General features: G+C 42.3%; 1 protein-coding gene across 7 annotated transcripts; it reads right to left on the reverse strand.

Annotated features, from left to right (window-relative positions):
• Nucleotides 1-318: 318 nt before the first annotated feature.
• On the reverse strand, nt 319-20,113 carry LYRM1 (LYR motif containing 1). Of its 7 annotated transcripts, none has more exons than XM_028095234.2 (4): nt 19,904-20,113; nt 6,926-7,074; nt 2,693-2,785; nt 319-1,158 (listed from the first exon to the last, which is right to left on the reverse strand). In XM_028095234.2, the coding sequence occupies exons 1-4, from the start codon at nt 20,016-20,018 to the stop codon at nt 1,042-1,044; spliced, it is 474 nt and encodes a 157-aa protein (XP_027951035.1). In that variant the 5' UTR covers nt 20,019-20,113; the 3' UTR covers nt 319-1,041. The 7 variants fall into 7 exon arrangements, with proteins under 7 accessions (XP_027951035.1, XP_027951041.1, XP_027951042.1 ...); XM_028095240.2 differs by having other exon boundaries at nt 6,926-7,085; nt 19,904-19,982; XM_028095241.2 differs by having other exon boundaries at nt 6,926-7,085; nt 19,856-19,924.
• Nucleotides 20,114-20,244: the final 131 nt, after the last annotated feature.

Below are 20,244 nucleotides of genomic sequence, written 5' to 3' on the forward strand. Positions count from 1 at the left end.
ATGGGACTCCACACATGCAGGGGTATAAATCCTTTGTATTTTGATTTCTCTTTGTGCCATTTGTTTAGACATAATTTGAAAGCCACCTTGGCCCTTGTACCTTCTAATTATGTTAAGATAAAATACTTATAATGAATGCAGAATGGTTTTAAGTGAGCCTTTCAGATCCTAAGTGCATCGTAAGTGATCAGAGGCTATAAGGTAACTATAGCCTAACTATATAACTATCTAACACAAATACTTTTGTGTATGTGTATGTTGGGGGCAGGAATGGGTCTCATGTAAAATTTCCATGAAAAAACATAATCAATCCAATGATTCACCTTTTTTAAAAAAGATTTATTTATTTTAGAGAGAGAAAGCACAAGCAGGGGGAGGGGGAGAGGGAGAGAGAGAGACTCCTCAAGCAGATTCCCTGCTGAGTGTGGAGCCCAATGCAGGGCTCAATCCTAAGAATTCGGGATCAGGACCTGAGCTGAAATCAAGAGTCGGATGCTTAACCGACTGAGCCACCCAGGCACCCCCAATGATGCACTTTTTAAGGGGAATGTATCTGGAAATTGGGAAGATCAAAAGATAAAACATACACAAAGAAACACCACTTTCAAGCAAGCCTTTGTTTTTTAAGCAAAAACTCTGGGGGAAAAAGCCTAAAAATATTCTGAAGGTGGTGTATAGTTTTATAGTAGCTATGAGAACTTCCAGCAATTGGCTAATTTCTTCCTATCAGCCGGCATGTCTGGCGAATGGCATTTCCATGAAAAAGCTTTGTCAGCCTTGTCTTCCTTCTACAGGCCTTAGTCTTGTTTCCAAATGATGCTTCAGTGGGGGTGTAACCTCTAGGGTTAGTGTCATCCATGTAGGCAACAAGACCCTGATGAACTGTAAGGATGTGTGAGTACAGGTCATGGGGTGATTACCAATATTTTGGAGGTTTTTAAGATACTTTAATTTTTGCCCCTAATCAAACAGAAGGGATTTGTCATCTGGTTTACATTCAAGACCTAGTTGGCTCATCATTCTGAGAAATTTTCTTCTGGATTAAGAAATCTCATCATGAGACTTGAGATATACTGGTTTGGAAAGTTTCCTCAGTTTTTCCTGGCTTCGAAGTCCCCGGCCTTGTAGTGGGGTAAGGCCCATTGGAGGCAGATGAATCTGAATAATGAGAATAAGAATCATGATAGTATTAAGAATTATAATCATTACAGCAGCTTATATCCACTGAAGATTTACTAGGTACTATACTCTCTGCTAAGCACTAAATCTACACTGATTCATTAATCCTTAAAATCCTTATATACATTAATCCTTGCAATAATCTCATAAGGAATTAGATAATATCTATAGATTAGAAATGGAGGCTCAGAAGTTAAAAACTTGTTCAAGCTTATATATACATTAAGTGGTAGAATCAGGATTTGAACCCAGGTCTGATTCCAGAGCTGATGTTGTTCTTTGTCATATTGCCTGCACGGAGGGGAAAATGACCACAGATCACATGGTGAGATAAGAATCCAAAGGCGGCGAGAAAAAAAATTTGTGTATACAAAGCTACTCTGTGCATAGTGGGAAACTGGGACCAGTCTAAATGCCTACTAAATGGCTGCTGGGTAAATTATGGCACGTTCTTGTCAAGAGGATACAGCAACAACCATTTAAAAAGATGGGAGGCAGAGACTACCAGAACAGATGAAGTAAAATAAGCAAGCAGCAAAGAGTATGCCCAGGATTCCATGTACATTAAGAAAATGTATGTATGGGGGCACCTGGTCGGCTCAGTCATTAAGCATCTGCCTTCGGCTCAGGTCATGGTCCCAGGGTCCTGGAATCAAGCCTCGCATCGGGCTCCCTGCTCTGTGGGAAGCCTGCTTCTCCCTCTCCCACTCCCCCCGCTTGTGTTCCTTCTCTCGCTGTGTCTCTCTCTGTCAAATAAATAAAATCTTAGGAAAAAAAAAAAGAAAATGTATGTATGTACACGAATATAGAAAAAAGACAAAGGATATACTGCCCAACTATTAGGTTGAGCCAGTACAGTATAAAATTATTGTTTCTGTAGGTCAAGAGTAGAACACTGGCAATTTCATATGGCCCAACCTAACAGTTACAGTGGTAACTTCCACAGGGTGAGAATTTTGGACCATTTTCACTTCCCACCTTTAATGCTATTAACAACAAACCTGTCTTTCATTAAAAGAAAAGAAAAATATTTCCATAAAAAAGATGAAAGTCAAGAGCGCCTGGGTGGCTCAGTTGGTTAAGTGACTGCCTTCGGCTCAGGTCATGATCCTGGAGTCCTGGGATCGAGTCCCGCATCAGGCTCCCTGCTTGGCAGGGAGTCTGCTTCTCCCTCTGACCCTCCCCCCCTCATGTGCTTTCTCTCTCTCTCAAATAAATAAATAAAATCTTTAAAAAAAAAAGATGAAAGTCAAAAGAGAAAGCTATATAAATATAATCTGGCTTTCCCTTCTATATGTGGGAAAGTTGTACGAGTAGGAGAAATCAGGCATTCACTGACATTTTAGTTTGTTGTGATGGGTTGGCGGCATGCAAGGATAGCTTACTTCCAACATGCCTCCCACAGAAGCTCTAGACTTCTGGGCAAACACTAGCCCTCTTGGTACACATTCTTGGAAATAACTGGGTTGATGAGGATAAGTACCCACCACAAGTTAGCTGGAGTCACACTTACTGGCCTTGGATAAGGAATCTGGTAATGCAGTCCAATTTCAATCCTGGCTGTGCATTCATCTATACACTGTTTAATCAGGTCTGCGTCTGTGAGCTATTAAAAGAGGAAAATGGGTGAGGCTCTTAGTATCTTTCTAATGCTCCTTATGTAGAGGTATACATCTTCAACTTTCTCAGTTCACCAGCCAGTAAATGAAATGTTGAGAATGTGAAAAATCAAAAGCAATTTAATATAAAATTACTGTGGATTAAACATTTAAAAAGTTATGCAATAGGTAATACCAGCACATAGTAAAACATTATTCAACTAATACAAAAGGATATAATATAAAAACAAAGTCTCCCTTTTACCCCTGTCATAGTTCCCCTACTCAAGGGCAACATTTATTGGCAGTTTCTTTATTTGTCCTTCCAGGGATATTCTATGTAGATAAAAGCATACCTGTATATATTTAGTTCTTTCTTCCTTACACAAATGATAGCTCACTCTGTTTTGAACCTTTCTTTTCCCATAACAACTTGAAGCTCCTTCTAGATGTACACAGCTGCCCATTCTTTTTAATAGCTGCACAAAATTCCAACATAAGGCTGTGTTATAATTTAATCAATTTTTTCCTGATGGACATTTAGGTTATTTCCAGTCTTTTGCCATTATAAACAATTCTGTTATGGATCCCTCTAAAATTGTTTTTGGCTTACATGCAAATATATCTAAAAGATAAATTCCTAGAGAATGCTGGGTCAAAGGGTATTTGTTCATGCATTTTTAATTCTTACAGATATTCCCTCTAGAGTCAAAGTACCCTCTAAGAGGTTATACCAATTTATAGTCCCACCAACACTGAACTGAGGATTCTTCACATCCTCCCCATGTTGATCAAACTTTAACCCAATTATTGCAGCAAGTGCTGTCTAGAACCAACCCGCCCCCCCACCAAGTAAGATATCAGAGAATGATCCACCTCTTCTTTTGAACTGTAAACTGCCTTGCTCGTTGGTAAGGGGAAGAAATGGCTTTTTAAATTCCCAAATAGTCAAATCGTGGTAGTCCAGTTTGAAGTAAAGGAATCACAAGGTCATTCCGAAAAACAGAATGCCAAGTAGAAGGGCAGAAACCCTTTCATTCCAAAGATGGAAAAGGAGTTGACACGTGGCTCTGCCAAGAGTTTGCAAGTGAGCCTCAAAGCAAAGCTTGGGACTGCACAGTCCCAAATGACACCCACAGTGACATCTGGGCCAGTGAGGCTTGGAAATTCCAAGGGCGTGCCTATCCTATGGTACCTTTTACAGCAGAGAAGAGTTCTAGGAACTGCAATGCACAGAACTACAGCTGGGTCCCTTGGGGCAGAGGCTCAGCTTTCTGACCTCTGTGCTTCTCAGAATCTGCTGCTCTGATGTCCACATTGGGAACAGATTTCCATGTTCCCATTTGCCCATTAGAATTCAGAGCAATTCAGGAGATACCTCTGGATTATTATTAAACTCTTACAGCAAGTGAAGTTCTAAGAAACTACTTATATCTGCATAAGGGACTGGGGAGAAAGAAGCCCCTGATAAAGTATGTATGGTTAAGGGGGATGAGGGCTCCTCGGACTCCAGCTGTCCTTCTGAACAAGTCTGGGTTAGAGTTCTCCAAATTCAGTCGTTCAGAGGCTGCCTTCATGATTCTGCTATATCCACACACCATTTATATTAATATTAAACTTTCTCTTTAAATGTACTGTATCCTAAGCATAGTATTTGTAAAATTATCTGATATCATATTTTCTTTCTAATACATGGCAAAACAAGTACATATCTTAAAATTAAAAAACCATATATCTCCTCCCCAGGCACAAAAAAATCATCTCACTCACGTAGCATCCTGGCACATACACTTCCCTCTGGCTCACACCACACTGGGCTAGTTCAAGCAGAGGCAAAGGAAGGATTGGTTACTGCCATAACTGAAAACTCAAAGGGTCTTGAGTAGTCCTCACATTAGTGAGCTTAAAAAGGATTACTGGGCACATCCTACTATGGTATCTCCAGCACCTGGCTAGACACTGTGAGGCCATGGTCCCCGCCTTCAACTATCAAGTTTATTACCTGGGCAGAACAACTATGATGCATAAAGTTCCAGCAAAGGCATGGAGGCATATAACCAACAGGGCAATGACTGCTGCAGATGGCTACACAGGAATTCAGAATAGGTTTCTGCCGTGGGATTGAATGAAGGCAAAGACGTGGAGGAAGACTTCCTGGAGAAGGTAAGTCAAGCCAAAGTATTTGTAAATGCTCATGAATTTAGTGACAACCACAAGGCAGGGCCCGTGGGATATACAAGAAAGTATAAGACATTGTGTGCTCAAGGAACTGACAACCTGGTTGCGGAGACCACACCAACAAATGAAACAAACAAGAAAGAGTATGACCAACTACTCAGGGGTAGGCATAGGCTAGTGGTCTTCCAACGTTTTGATTACTACTTTCAATAAAAAGTTTCTGAGCCCACAGCTCCATTTATGTACTCATATGGATTTATAATACATTAATAAATTCATTAAATGTACCAATAAGCTAATAAAAATATACAAAATAGACATTTTTTTAAATGAAAGAAGGGGTTAATGGGAACAAATCCGTTGACTTTTTTTTTTAAGATTTATTTATTTATTTATTTGAGAGAGAGAGCGAGAGAGGGAATACAAGCAGGAGGAGTGGGAGAGGGAGAAGTAGGCTTCCGGCCGAGCAGGGAGCCCGATGTGGGGCTCGATCTCAGGACCCTGGGATCATGACCTGAGCTGAAGGCAGCACCTTAACCGACTGAGCCACCCAGGCGCCCCAAAATAGACATTTTTAATACACTCTGGTGTGTGGCACAAAAAGTTTGGAGAAGCTGGTGGAGGGTCAGAAAGGCAGAGATAAGCTTCATAAGCAGGTTGGTTTTATGAAGCGGGGAGACCTCAGGGCTTCTGAGAAGGGGAACGTAGGTTGGGAGGGTTTCTTTTGTAGTGCTTACCCTAATTGCCATTTTACACTTCTTGCCATCTAACTCTGAAACATCTGTGAGGGATCCTGTCTTGGTTTTGCTCATTTATATCCCCTGTGTCTAGTCCAGTGTTTGGCACATGATGGGCACTCAAATACTTGCTTACCGAAAGAATGAGAGCAAACAGCTTGCAGAGTGGTAACAGGAGCTAGAGCAGAAATAGGCAAACTGGAAAGGGGAGGTGTCCTTGTGGAAGGAGGAGTTCTGCTTTGGATCATCATGCCTGTCATGAGCTCCTTCAGGTGGCTGGTGAGAGGCTGAGGCTGGGTATTCAGATATAGGAGCTGGAACCAGAAAGTGACTGCATGGTCCCTGGGCCTCAGCACAGAGGCCTGACCTGCAGAGGATCCTTACAGTTGGCCGGAGGGTGTGTGGAGAAGACAGGGCCAAAAAGGACACTGAAACAAGGGTCAGAGCGGGAAAAGAGAGTAGACTGTCAGAAGGTTTCATGAGGGAACAGTGACGGCATTGACTCTGTGAGATCAATGAGAAGGAGGCAAGAAAAGTCAGAAGCTGAAAGTCTCTTTCCATGCTTAGTGCCAGGCAGTCTTCGTAAGGAGCTAACAGCTAATGCTTTATAGTCTGTTGGGATGGGTCAAATCAAGCCTCTTACAGATGGTCTTTGGCTCCCTGGTGTCTGGGTGGGCAGTCCATTAAACTAGCTAATGGAGGCACTATCTTACCCAATTCTGTGGTCCCAAAGGGCAAACTCACTCTGCTAGCCAAAGAGGCTCAAGTTCAAAGTGAAGTTATGAAGGGAACCCTGTGTCTTAATCCTATTCTCCTCCCTCTGAATGGCTTTATACTTGGAGGTCTTGAATAGGTTATGAATTGAAAACAAAAGTTTAACTGCACACCTCCTGTGGGAGGGACTGGTAACAGGCCCAGTGTGTGAGGAACAGCTCCTCCCCTGAAAACCCTCACTGGCCTGACTTGTGTCACCTGGCTCATGGGGTCTTCTGAGGACGCTGAGCCGCTTATGGGTTGGATTGAGACCTGAACCAAATGAAGAGAGAAACCCAGGCTGGGCTCTGCTTCCCAGTGGTTAAGCAAGCGAGCTCAGCTATGCCTCTGGGCCCTTCCAGCCCCACACTTGGCCACTGTGACCCGTGATGCTCAGTCCTCTCAATTTTCGGATGAAAAAGAACAAACATCACAAGAAACTGCCTTCCTCCTTACAATCTCCAGTTGGGGCCTACTTACATTTTTGTTTTTCTGGAACAGTGTTCTGGCTTCATTTAATATGTACTGTTTTTCTTTAATGGTGTCTTCCATCTGCCCTGATGCCGCCTGCCATTTCCTCGCAAGCCTGAAAATTCTGCGGTACAGGCCAAGAACTTCTTGTCGTGTTGCTGTTGTCATCCTCAGACCCACCAAAATAGAAGAGGGAAAATTTGCATGAAAATTCAGTTTGACAGTAGGTAGCTAGGCAGATTTACATTTTTTTAATCAAGCTCTTTAATTAGTCTAGAAATAATTGCTCTTTCTCAACAGATCTGTTTGGTAGCATTGCCAGAATGGTGCTCTAGGAATACCAGCGATCTCTCAGCTGTCCTTGTATATCATCCCATGGTTGAGAGTTAATGTTTGCCATGACGGCCATTTTTACAAACCTGGTAAACCAAAATTCAAATGTGCTATACTCTAAAGCAGTAAATTCTTTACCAGACTATCTTAGGAACGATGCTTTTAGTGTGTATTTTTGTAAAACTACAACCCTCACCAGAGTGCCTGGAAAAGGCATATTTTGAATAAATTTTCTAGTTAAGTAACTTGAGTTTCATGCAGGGGTTATAAACTCAAGCACCTCTAGGGCCTGGCAGATAAAATGAGGGAACCTGGTTGGGTGGGGATAGTGGCAAAATGGAGAGGATGTACCACACCCCCCCCCCAAAAGGAACTGTTGCTACTCAGCTCCAGGCAGTTGCTGCCTTGTAGAAATGAGGGCCTAGCACGGTGCCTGGGTGGCTCAGTTAGCTGGGCGTCGGACTCTTGATTCCGGCTTGGGTCACGATCTCAGGGTCGTGGGATCGAGCCCTGTGTCGGGCTCCGCGCTTGTGCGGAGTCCGCGTGGGATTTTCTCTCTCCCTCTCCCCCCATTTTCTTTCTAAAATAATAAATAAAATCTTAAAAAAAAAAAAGAAATGAGGGCCTAGGAATGCCAAATTTCCTGATACTTTAACAATAGGTAGCAATCCAGATTTTTTAAAATGTGAAATCTCAAAAAAAACATTAATTCATTCTTTTTGAAAGTCTGAGTACCATGAAGGTCAAAAAAAATTGGTCTGCAGCTTCGATTCTACCCAGAGGCTGCCAGGTTGTAACCTCTCTTTTAGTTCATCATAACCTTGTTGAAAATCTCTCTCAAACTGTTGGTCTGCTTCCTTGTTCACGTAAGAACCATACAGTAAGTACAACTGAAAATCTTTCTGATGACTGAAGAGCTTATAGCCTCTTTGGGTTTTTACTCTGAAACATTAGTTTTAATTTCAGAGAACTTGGCTAAGTGAGTCCTGACCTAAGTAGATTCCCCAAAGCTAACTGCGTTTTTAAAGATTAAATTTATGAAAAAAAATTAAGTTTTTCAGATTTTTATTATGAAATATTTCAGATATGGAGAACAATATAATTAACAGCCATATATTCACAATGGATCTTAAGGAATACATTACATATATATTTGTATATACCTTCTAGTCAAATTTCCCTTCCTCTCTCCTAGAATGAACACTATCCTGAATTTGTTATTTGTCTTCTCACATAGAGCTTTACACTTAACATTATATAGTATTGCTTAGCAAGTTTACAAATCTTATACAGTTGACCCTTGAACACGGGGCTTAGGAGCACTGACCTCCACGCAGGCAAAAATCTGTGATTAACTTTTGAGTCCCCAAAAGCTTTACTAATAGCCTACTGTTGACATGAAGCCTCACTGATAACATAAGCAGTCAAGGAACACATATATATGTATATGTATATGTATATGTATTATATGCTTTATTCTTAACGATGAAGTAAGCTAAAGAAAGGAAAATGTTATTAAGAAAATCACGAGGAAGAGAAAATACATTTACAGTGTTGTTCTGTACTTAAAAAGAAATCTGTTTACAGGTAGACCTGCATAGTTCAAACCCATGTGGTTCAAGGGTCAACTCTCTATATAAAAGTTATTATGTCCTTCTGCAACTTGTTCTTTTTGCCGATGTTCATCTACATTGTTACATGTAGCTCTAGCTCATATGTTCTCAATACTGCAATTCAGTCCACTGTATGAAGACATCCCAATATACTTGTCTCTTCTCCTGCTAATGTCCTAATGTTGGACATTATGTATTTCTTTTTTTTTTCTCCCCCCCTTTTTTAACTTATGCAAAAACTTCAGCCTGTGTCTTTACTATTTACTTCAACATCTAAAAGAAGACAGAAAAACAAATTCCCACTACTAGAAGATTCTGATAAGTCAAATTTTAGAGAATGAATACTGTACTGCCTTTAACAAATGGGTAGGCTGGGAAGACAAGGACAGATTTAGTAACTGAGTAGCAGGGTCAGGCACTGGGACACCTCACTATGAGTACTGGGCTTTCCTCAAACAGGCTCATCAGGAATGGGAAGTAGGCTGCTCACTGCCCTTTAGGACAGGATCCATTACCAACCCAAGGGGGAGGGGATACCATGTGGAGACTGTATACTTTAGGATGGTCCTGAGCTTATGAGAACTTGGGCAGCTAAATAATGCAAATGGGAGCTGGAAAGAGGTATATTTATCTAGACATTCTAAGTACCTACAAGGAATTTACCTTACAGAGAATTTCTTTTTAATGATTGCCCTTCCTAACCCTGGTGACCTTACTTGCAATGAGAATGAACCAAGGCTTAACCATTTGCTAAAAAGCCTGAAAGCACTACTTCACCCAATTCAAAAGTTAAAAACGAAAATTATAATCAACACCAATTCTGACGTCCATGATGCCTCACAAAGAAAAAAATGTTTAGAAGAAATGTGTAAAAACCGAGAGGAAACATCATGCTTTGTGGCTAAGAGTAATAAAAACCCATGAGATGATGAGACGATGACTTTTCCTGGTAAGGAAACAGGTTTCTGAGTGTCTAGTTCTCCCTAAAACTCCATGGTTTCAAATGAAAATACGTGAGTCAGTTCCTGTGAGGGGCAGGGAGTCTGTAACTTCGAATAATGTTTGCTTCACTTCCCTGTCATCAACAGATGAAACTTCCCTGACTGCATGACACTTGAGGAAAGTGAAGGAGGTCTGGCAAATTAAAACAGCAGCAAGCGTCTCCAAAGTCTGACTTTCATTGGTTTCCTTGTACTACTCGAAAAAGCCACAGCTTCAAACTGTAACTGATCATATACCATAATCAGATACACAAGCCCTGCAATTAGAGTACTCAAGGTAATGAGTAGTACTAACAATTGGTACTTAATAGGACTATTTTCAAAACACTTTAATGTTTTAAGTGTTTTGAAAACTAATCCTGAAAGGGAGATAAGTGAAGTCTCCCTCTCCAACATCAGGTGACCCAAAAAACCCAAGTCCCAAAGACTTCCAGAGAGAAGGGTCTAAAGCTGTATTCCCCATTGTGTATTATTAGCAAGTCTAGATTAATAACACTTCCTTCCAAGTCTTCAGAGAAAAGACAAGAAAAATGCCTCTTTTGCTTTCTTATTGGATTTCTTTCAGTTCGAGGGAATCATGTTTTTCTTACTTTAGAGGTATATACCCATGCTGTTCTCCCTTTCTAGAAGGCTCTCTCCTGACCACCTCCCTTTTTACCTGACCAACCCCTACTCATCCTTCAGTTCCGCAAACATGGGTATCTCAGAAAATCCTCCCCCCTCCCCTCACCACATGCATTGAATCAGGTCTCTGTTGAAACTTCCTGTGGATCCTTGAATTTCTTCTTTGTAGCTCTAATTACTCAAGTAATAATGGTTTGTTAGTGTCTGTCTTGCCCCAGTTGATCCTCATGTTTATGGGGATAGTAACCATGTCCATCCTATATACTGCTCAATTCTCAGGACCTAGCCAGGTGTGTAAATGGTATTCAACAAACGTTTGCTGAATAAATGAAAACATCTCAAGATACAGAAAGCTTGGGATTCTAGGAACAAAACTGACCATATAAAAATTTTTTCTTCATGCTCTTTTCCCTTTGGTTTCTATTTTTGTCTTTGTTCCCAGGAAGCAACCTGTTTGGAGAAAGTGCCTTTTCCCTAAGAGTTTTCCTTCCAAAAGATATAATAGCTTGAAACCAACATTTATTCTTTTGAAACTATGATGTCTCACTACTGGTGCTAAGGCTGAGGCAGCCCCTTTTCTTCACTAGTCTCAAGGGTTGATCTGATGCAATGAGGTCTGCTGAGATTTTCCCACAGGCAACACGAGAAATATCAAACTGTCTAGAGGACCACAATTTTTTTTTAAGATCTTATTTTTAAGTAATCTCTACACCCAACAGGGGGCTCGAATTCACAACACCTACATCAAGAGTCACATGCTCCACTGAGCCACTCAGGCACCCAAAGAGGACCATAACTGACCCACAGTCTCAACTGGCCACAAGGTCGATTCCTTTTTTTTTTTTTTTTAAGATTTCATTTATTTATTTGAGAAAGAGAGCGAGAACAAGCAGGAAGAGGGACAGGGGGAGAGAGACAAGCAGAATCTCTGCTGAATGAGGAGCCTGATGCTGGGCTCAATCCCAGGACCCTGAGATCATGACCTGTGCCCAAGTCAGACACTTAACCAACTGAGTCACCCAAGCACCCCACGAAGTTAAGTCTTAAAGAATTCTTAAAGTTTTGTAACTTATTCTGAGATTGACATTTCGTCAAACTGTTTCATTTTACTTCCTTAACCACAAAACCCCAGAATGAGGAAAAATAAGAGATATGAAGTGTCCCTGGGAGGAAATGTGATTGGAAACTGGTCTTTTTCTTAAAATCACACCCCATATAAACACAGTACGAAGATAAAATTCACTACCAAGCATCTACCAACTGCAGCCTGTGCCACTAAGCAAAGGCTGACAAATGTTGCTGGCTGGCGTGTTTTGGCCTCTGGTCACAGTTGCAAGATGTTTGCCCTACAGCAGGTGTCCCAAAGATTGGCTGGGAAGGCGATTTTTTTGGATGTACAAATATTTTCCTATTGTGACTCTTTTAATGTATTTTAATAGTCCATCAAACCCATAATCTAAAGTGATTTTGATATAGCAATATAGAGCTTCCTTTAAATAAATGTATTACAAAAGTTTCTAAAGCTGGTTTAAAATATGGGTAAATAATACTGTAATTTGAGATACAGAGTCTGAAAAACAGAAGTTTCAAAGCCACTGCTCTAAGGCACCCTGCTGTTCTGCCTTGGTGTTTATTCTGGCTGAGCCATCCACGTAAATGCCTGATTTCTGCTAGCCACCCCACTGCACTTAGTAGATACCTATTTGCTCTCAAGCTTTTCTAGGGGCACCTTTTTCTCTGCAACTATCACAGCCAGCCATTGCTATTTTGCAATTTCATTGTGTCTTTTTCTTCACAGTCTCTGAATTCCTGGAGGGCTTGGACTATTTTGCTCATTAGAATAATGATAATAATACTACATTTTGCTTTGTACTTACTCTGTGCCAGAGGCTTTGCTAGGTGTTTTACATATGTTAACTCCCCAAATCATGACAATTCTTTAAGATAGGTAACTACCATTATCCCCTTTATAAAGGAAGAACCTGATGCAGAGAGGTAAGTAACTTGTCCAGGGGTCACATCAGCTATTAAGAGGTGGGGCTAGGGGGCGCCTGGCTGGCTTAGTCAGCAGAGACTCTTGATCTCAGGGTTGTGAGTTGAAGCCTTACATTGGGTGTAGGTAGGTGGGTAGGTAGGTAGGAAGGATGGATGGATGGAAAGTAAAGAAAGAAAAGAAAGGAAGAAAAAGGAAAGAAAGGAAAGGGAAAGGAAAGGAAAGGAAGGGAAAGGAAGGGAAGGAAGAAAAGAAAGAAAAAAGGAAAAGAAGGCAAAGAAAAGAAAGAAAGAAACAGGTGAGGCCAGGATTCAAACCCAGAACATCTGGAATCCAGCCGAAACTTTTAATCACTAAATAGGATGCTCAGGGCACCTGGGTGGCTCAGTTGGTTAAGCCACTGCCTTCGGCTCAGGTCATGATCCTGGAGTTCCGGGATTGAGTCCAGCATCGGGCTCCCCGCTGAGCGGGGAGTCTGCTTCTCCCTCTGACCCTCTTCCCTCTCGTGCTCTCTGTCTCTCATTCTCTCGTTCTCAAATAAATAAAATCTTTAAAAAATAAATAAAAAATAAATAAATAGGATGCTCAATCTCAGTGAATTTGATTGAATGTTAATTGCTTTAAAGAGCTTAGCCAGTTGTGACAATAGGAGCTGAACAATTCTGTTCCCTTCCCACAAAAAGCGAAAGACCTTTTGCACCTTGATATGAATAACCTTTTAAGATTTTCTGTATACCATCTGCCCTTCTTCCTCCCCTGCAACTGCACTTCCTTAATTATGTTGCACCTCAGCACCTTTTAAAGAAGGCTGTGCACTTGGTGGGACTGTGCTGCTCTTCGGTTCCCTATGGCAGCTCTCTTCTGCCACTCCACAGGGAGCTGACACCATAGAAGAGGCACCAGGGCTCATTACAGTGCTACCACTCCACAGGCCTTACTGGTCCCACCCAAGCATCCATCCATCAGTACCCACTGGGACCAGGCACAGGAGATTCTAGGGATACACAATCTTGATAATCAAGCAGCTATGGTTCCTGCCCTTCTGAGCTTCCATTTTAGTGGCAGAGCAGACGAGATACAAGACAAAAACAATTTCTGGTGGTGGTATGTGCTCCTTAGGAATGAAACAGTAATATGAAAAAATGAACAGGGGCAGGGCTATTTTATTTTGGGTGGTGACATTTGAGTTCTGAATGACATGAAGGGGCCTGTTAAAGGGAAGAGTTAAGGGAAAGGTGCTTCAGGAAGAGGGTGGGAACCAACAAAGGCTATGAGTTGGTAAATATTGTCAATGCAGCCAGAACCTGTCGGGGAGGTGAGGCCGCAGGTGAGAATCCAGCACAGGTTGGGAGGGTAGGTCCTGGAAAGGAGTTTGGTTTGTAGTGTAAAAACAAAAGGAAGACATTGGCAGATTTTAAGCAAGTTGGAGTATCACGGTCTAATTTACATCGTTTAAAAATGTGCTGGGTTTCAAATTGTATCTTGCAGATGGTGAAAAAAAGTCTTGCCTAATGCCATCTAATTGACAGGAGAGTTGGGATTAAGAACCAATAAAGTTGGATGATTATTTCCCTGACCAAGAGCTTTCCCATTTTTATTTTGGAGTAATGGGGAAGTAATCAATCTAAAACAAAATAAAACAAAACACACCACCCACTCACCCTTCTACTCTACGGTGAGTGGAAATAGTGAAAGGTCTGGGTAGCCTCCAAGAACCCACTCTACACAGCTCATGTAGGCACGTGGCATGTCTAGATTTAATTTTACAGGAGGCCTGTGGGAAGATATGCTAGTATTAGGGGATTTATCCACTTCACCCTTTTCCCCACCTTTGGAAAGACCATCACAGCATGAACACTGAGGAGTTTAAGAGCAGAAATGAAAATTCCTTCTCCAGATGAAATTTATAGAAGTATGACTCTGGTCTCAGGAATGTCAAAATTCCCAGTGTTGGACTCTCATGAGGCTTTGCCTTCTACTTAAGAAAAAGTGTTGCAGTATAAACAAGGGACAGAAAAGGCAATGGGAATTAACCGACTTTCAAGCCCCAGGTTGAAGGAAAGACTCTTTCCATTCTTTCAATATCTGCCCCTGGGTGGAATTTTTTTTATCTCATAATGATGTAATAGAGTCAAATTTCTCCCCCAACTACTTTATGATTGGGTGGGTGGGTTAGGGTAGTGGAGACTGTGAAACGCACCCAAATGAAATCACTGTCTTACGTGTTCACTGGGCACCCATGCTGGCCTTGTCCCTCCTGCTCACCCATCTCCTTACATCTGACACCCCTTCTTTTTGTCAAATGAAGGTCCAAATTCACAGAACTGAAATATTTTTCCTTTGCCTAACTGCTGATTCTCATCCTTGAACTTCCTGTACTTTTTGCAGGGTGCCTTCTTCATGCTGAAATGGGTTCATTTATACCCCTGCGATGTGTACCCCAGGGACCTCCAGCACACTTGTGTCATACTGTTCATCCTAGTCTATTCTAAGTTTCTGTTTGGCTTACCTTTCTTCCTCCACTGTGTGTGTTTTGGGGAGCGATAAATTAGAAGGTTAGGACTATGCCTCATTCATCACACCCTTAGGCCTGGTACAAAGTTGGAGCCTAAACTTGTAAGAAGAAGAAATTTACACACACAGAATAGTCACCAGTAATGCCCATTCTCATACATGGTAGTATTTGGACCAGTATTTAAAAATACTAAGTAACCCTCACAAAGATGTTTTCAAGAGTGGTGCTGTGGGTGTGAGGATAAGGAACTTAAGACTCCGTTATTTGGGGAGGAGGCCTTATCAGTTCCATCTAAGGCAGTATAAGACACACAGTTAAAATGTAACCCTTACTCACAAGTTCTTTAAAAGCCAGTAATGGTTGATGCACTGGACTGAAATGATTTACTTTTTCCACGAAGCTTAGAACCAAATATATAGAAAAATGTGGTTCTGATACATTTTTTTCTTGGAAAAAAAATCCTTCTGGGGAATAGATCCATTGCACCCAAATGATCAGGGGTCAAACCTACAAAATTGTAATTTAAAGCTTCTGTCATTTGGAAAACCTCTAGGGAACTGAAATGCTCTCATAATGCCAAAGCAAACAGTTTTTCTTGCCCCGGGAAGCAGAGAATGACTGTCTTGGTTTTAGGCATTCAAAGTTTTTCCACATATGTAAGGAACAGAAGATACAGTGCAACTAATGAGCAAATGGGTTCTGGAATGGTCAAACCTGGGTTTGAATTCTGACTACACTGGTCGTCTTCCTGAGCCTCAGTTTCTTAAAAAGTGAAATGGGGTAACAATAGAACCCTCTTCAAAGAGTGGTGGTAAGGATTATTCATGAGATAACCCATGTAAATCACTTAGCATTGGGAGCTAACGAAGGCAAATGTTACCTGAATAGGAGGAAATAAAGAAGAAACGATGAGGCCTCTTTTATCTATGCTAAGCTTTGTCTGCAGAGGGAAAAGAAGCGTGCGGCCTGTTGGCCAATTTATTGCTTTGTGATAGTAATGGATTTTCCTAAAGCTGTTTCCCTCTGATCATTAATAATCCCTGTACAGTAAAGGGCTATTGTTCTTCAGTATGAGTAAATAACCCTGTCAGAGGCACTGCTTATCTTCAGACCACAGCACATACTTCTTACTGGAAATATAATGCAGGTGCCAACATCGAAAGCATGCCCAGACTTCCCTTCCTATTTTTCTTCCTTTATCTCTTACTCCTTGCTTATCCTTTGGCGTGTTTTTCTCCTACATCTGTTATATTTCCTACTTTCTGGTGTACACCCAGATCCTATACAGTATCATCCTTACCCAAATCGAATAACCTTCAAGATAAGCTGTGCTCCACACATCTCTGCCCTCTCTCCTCTCTCTTCAATAATAGACAGACGGTCACAGACAGACACACACATACACCCAATGGACTTGTTTCCTGTCCTGGACTCAGTTTTTGGTTACTAGAATCCAAAAAGGGAAGTGTAAAGCCACACATTGTTTTGCAAATCTCAGGATATGCTTGTGTGGTGTACTTAATCATACCACAGCTATTCTCTGAAACAGCATCTTTTTACACAGAAAGAGACAATATGGTGTGTCAGAGATAGGAGGCAGGGAGAAGGTAGATTGTATTTTCATTTTACTTAAAGGAATGGAAATTAGGTTAGGTCCTGTAATATGGGAAATCTCCAGAACACAGGGAAAAACCAAAAATACTGATGTCTGAAAGACTTCGAAATTATCCCAAACAAGATCATAGGAGGCAAGTATGCTCATTCTAAATATACCAGCACAGAAGCACATGCAAGATTATACTTGTAAGGGGAACTCCAATCAGGCTTTTGTAACCAAGAGAGATACAGCTCTTTTTCCTCTCAGAGACAGAAATTCTAAATGGAAACCAAGTTTTGGCCCCTCAATTCAAAAGAAATGGAAGTATCTGTTTCCTTACCAGCATATTTTAAGAGACAAAGTAAGGGTCAGTCAGAGGTGGTGAGAACCAGTTACCAGAAGTAGGAGGAGGTGTTAGACATGTGGGGTGTTATGTGAGCTGGAAATAGATGAAAACTAGGTCAATGCTAAAAATCAACCCCAGTCATTCATTCATAACTATCCAGGATTTCAACCCTTCATAGGAACTGGGGAAGTCCGAGAACAAGAAACACTTAGGTTTAAATTAACATTTAAATCCCTCCTTTGTGATAATTTCCTAGGGAAATGGATTAGGGAACTGACAAAAGAGCTTTGGTTAGAGCATTAGATACAGCTGGAGCTTCCTAGTATCTGACCCTTGATCCAACCATCTGATGAATAACCTCACCTTGCTTGAGTAGGGGTCCCTGCCCTCAAGACAGTTTCTAAATACCCTCCAACTATCAAGTAACTACCAAATGAGCAACTCTTCTCATCTGCAGAGGCAAAAGAGCTCCTTATTAGACAAAATTCCTTGAGAGTAGGAGCATTGACTGCCCCTCTTTACATGGGTGGAACGACTAGCACCCAGAGTACCTTCAAGCTCCTCCAGTCCAGTGCTGACCAACATAATGTATTTCAATGACAGAAATATTTTATAACTGTGCTGTCCAACAGGGTGGCTAGCCACTGGCCACATGTGGCTACTGCGCACTTGAAATATGGTTACTGCAGCTGAGGAACTGGCACTTAAATTTTTATTTAAATAGCTACAAGTAAAAAACCCAAATAAATAGCTACATGTAGCTAATGGCTCCTCAGGAACAGCACAGTGCTACAGCTACACCAAGTACTGCAAATCAAATGCCCACAGGTCAGGCAGATAGTTGAAGAGGAGGGGGGTGGGTGGCGAGAAGCTTATTGGCTCTGACTGTTGTAGTATAGGAACCTCGGGCTAGTGTTGCCAGATTGTCTCATTTTTCAAACGAAGCTGAAAATCTGGATTTTGATGTCCAATTTTTATATGTTGGTAAGTAAATTTTAAAAAGAATTTAAACTTAAATCACTTTGTGGGATGAACGGGATGTTTGCATGCAATATCCGTCTTGCCAGTTTGTAGTCTCTAATTTAGGCCAGCCCCTCCAGCTCAAAGAAAAAGACTTTATCCAATGCCCCTGCTCGTCAGTAGCAGATCCAAGACTGGAACCCAGGCCTTCTGAAACTTCTGATATCCTTTCTAGATTTTATGAGATTAACCATATCTAGTTTGTGATTGGCAGTGGCGGCAGCAGCGGCAGCAGCGGGACAAAAGCCCCTTTGTCAGAACTGTTGAAATCCATGACTGATATCTTATGAACAGTGTTCCTACCTAGCTATAACCATATAGTGGACCCTACAGGCAAAGCTCTGTACTAGGAGCCAGCAGGACACAAAGAAGAAATAGCCCGTGGAGAGTCAGACATACAAACAATTAACAAGCAAAGTCAGGCTTGCTGTAATGGACACAAATCACCTGCGCACAAGTCCAAAAGCACCCACAGCTGTGGGAGGAAGGGAAGGAAGAGATTTGAGCCAGGGCTTAGACGATGAACAGAAGCTGGCTAGTGGGTTTGGATAAATCTCACTGATTATGAGTGAGTCTCATTATTATGGGATATTAAGGAAGCCTTCTTTTATCTCTGAGACCTTATCTGTGTCAAGGGTCTCCTCTGCTGGCTTCTCTTCTTCTTTGTGTAGTCTCTAAAAACCCCTCTACTTATTTTCCCTAGGACTTTTCCCCTGACTTGTATATCTAACTTCTCAACATCCTCACCTGGATGATTAATAGACCTAGCAAATCTAGTATGTTTAAAAGAGAATTTAGGATATTTCCTCCCAAGTTGTTTTCCCTTAGGAGTCATCCTTGGTTCCTCCTCTTCCCATACACATCACATCCAATCCGGCAGCAAGTCTTGCAAGCTCTACTTCCAAAATGCATTATGAATTTAATTATCTGCATTTCCACGGCCACTACCCATCTCTCCCCTGGCCTACTGCAGCAGGCTCCTAACAGGTCTGACAACTTCTACCCTTCTCTATCTAGCAGCCAAGGGATTTTTAAAAAATGTAAATCAGGTCACTCTCCTTCTCAAAATCCTCAGGTAACGTAACAGCCAAACCCTTACCTTGGGCTAAAACGCTGTGCTTGACCAGGCCCTGCCATTTCTTCATCACAGACCACTCTGGCCCTTCTTTCAGTTCCAGCCACCTGGCTTTCTCGCCGTTTCCTTCCTCAGAACCCTTCCCGTTGGCTCTTTTCTCCATCTAGAATGTCCATTCCCTAGCTTCTCTCTTTTCTCGCATCTCTATGAAACCTGGTCTTGTCTGAAAAGCCTTACCCGAATTAGACTGACCCTCCCCCAATCTTCTACCACTTCACCCGGTATTATTGTCTTAGGGGGCATGTGGCACTTGCTGATATCCTCCTTACTGATTTACATTTTAACTTTCTTCTGCACTCGAATAAAAAGTCATGGAGCAAGGCCTCCGTCTTGTTCTCGTTTGTGGACCGAGGCAGTAAGAAGGAGGTTTGCGCTATCCTAGAAAGTCTCCGTAGCCTCTACGGGGCCTCGTTTGGGTCAACCTTCCCCAGCCTGACGCCTCTCGCTCCCGGAATTGCCCCTACTAATCTCCCATTTATATTCAGGGATCTAAAGGACTCAGAAAAGTCTCAGATGGGCCCAACCGGCATCTCAGCGTCCCCACAAGAGGCCTCCGCTTCCTGGCCCTCGGTCCGCTTCCCTTGGCAGGTTCCTGAGGCCAGTGGCGATGACACCGAGCCGCCCTCGCGAGGCTGGGGTCACACAAGCACGTCTCCTAGCAACGTCGCACCCCCGCCCCCACCCCATCCCTGCCCCTGGGGAGCCAACCCCTTCCCCCAGTCTCCCGCGCCAGAAGTCAGCGTCTCCATCCCCTACACTCACTCTGCGTCAGTCCTGCCTTCCCCCACCCACAGAAGCGCCGCAGCCTACCTCGGGCTAGGAGGAGGCGGTGCCGGGAGCTTAGCTGAGCCGCGGCTGACGCTGGTCGGGCAAGTCTGGTAGGCCAGGCCGGACTAAACCACCGGGAGGACCTCTGTGGAAGCATTAGTTCCAGGTCAGGGGCAGTCTCGAGTCTCCCTTAAACTTTATACTCTAGCCCACCTTCCGCCGTATACGCAACAATATAGCCCACTTTATCCTTTCCCTAGTTTCCCTTATACCCCTTTCGCTATCCTTTCCCCCCCGAGCCAAAAAAATGGTCCAGTCCAGCTCCTCCTAGCCCTCCCTCCGCGTCGCTAGGCCTTTGCCCTTACTTGGCGACGGCTTCGTAC

The sequence above is a fragment of the Eumetopias jubatus genome, unplaced genomic scaffold (assembly GCF_037043125.1).
Source record: "Eumetopias jubatus isolate StellerSeaLion01/CBP00866 unplaced genomic scaffold, mEumJub1_p1.0 scaffold_12, whole genome shotgun sequence".
In the NCBI taxonomy this organism is placed as follows: Eukaryota; Metazoa; Chordata; class Mammalia; order Carnivora; family Otariidae; genus Eumetopias; species Eumetopias jubatus.

Bases quoted from the DNA above. Each gene is read 5' to 3' on its own strand.
- LYRM1 (XM_028095232.2), bottom strand. From the start codon at position 19,196: ATGGAGAAAAGAGCCAACGGGAAGGGTTCTGAGGAAGGAAACGGCGAG. The intron at 2,786-6,925 runs GTAAGTAGGCCC...CTCTTTTAATAG, and splicing joins TGTTCCAGAAAAACAAAAAT to CTCACAGACGCAGACCTGAT. The intron at 1,159-2,692 runs GTAAGTGTGACT...CTCATTATTCAG, and splicing joins AGATTCCTTATCCAAGGCCA to ATTCATCTGCCTCCAATGGG.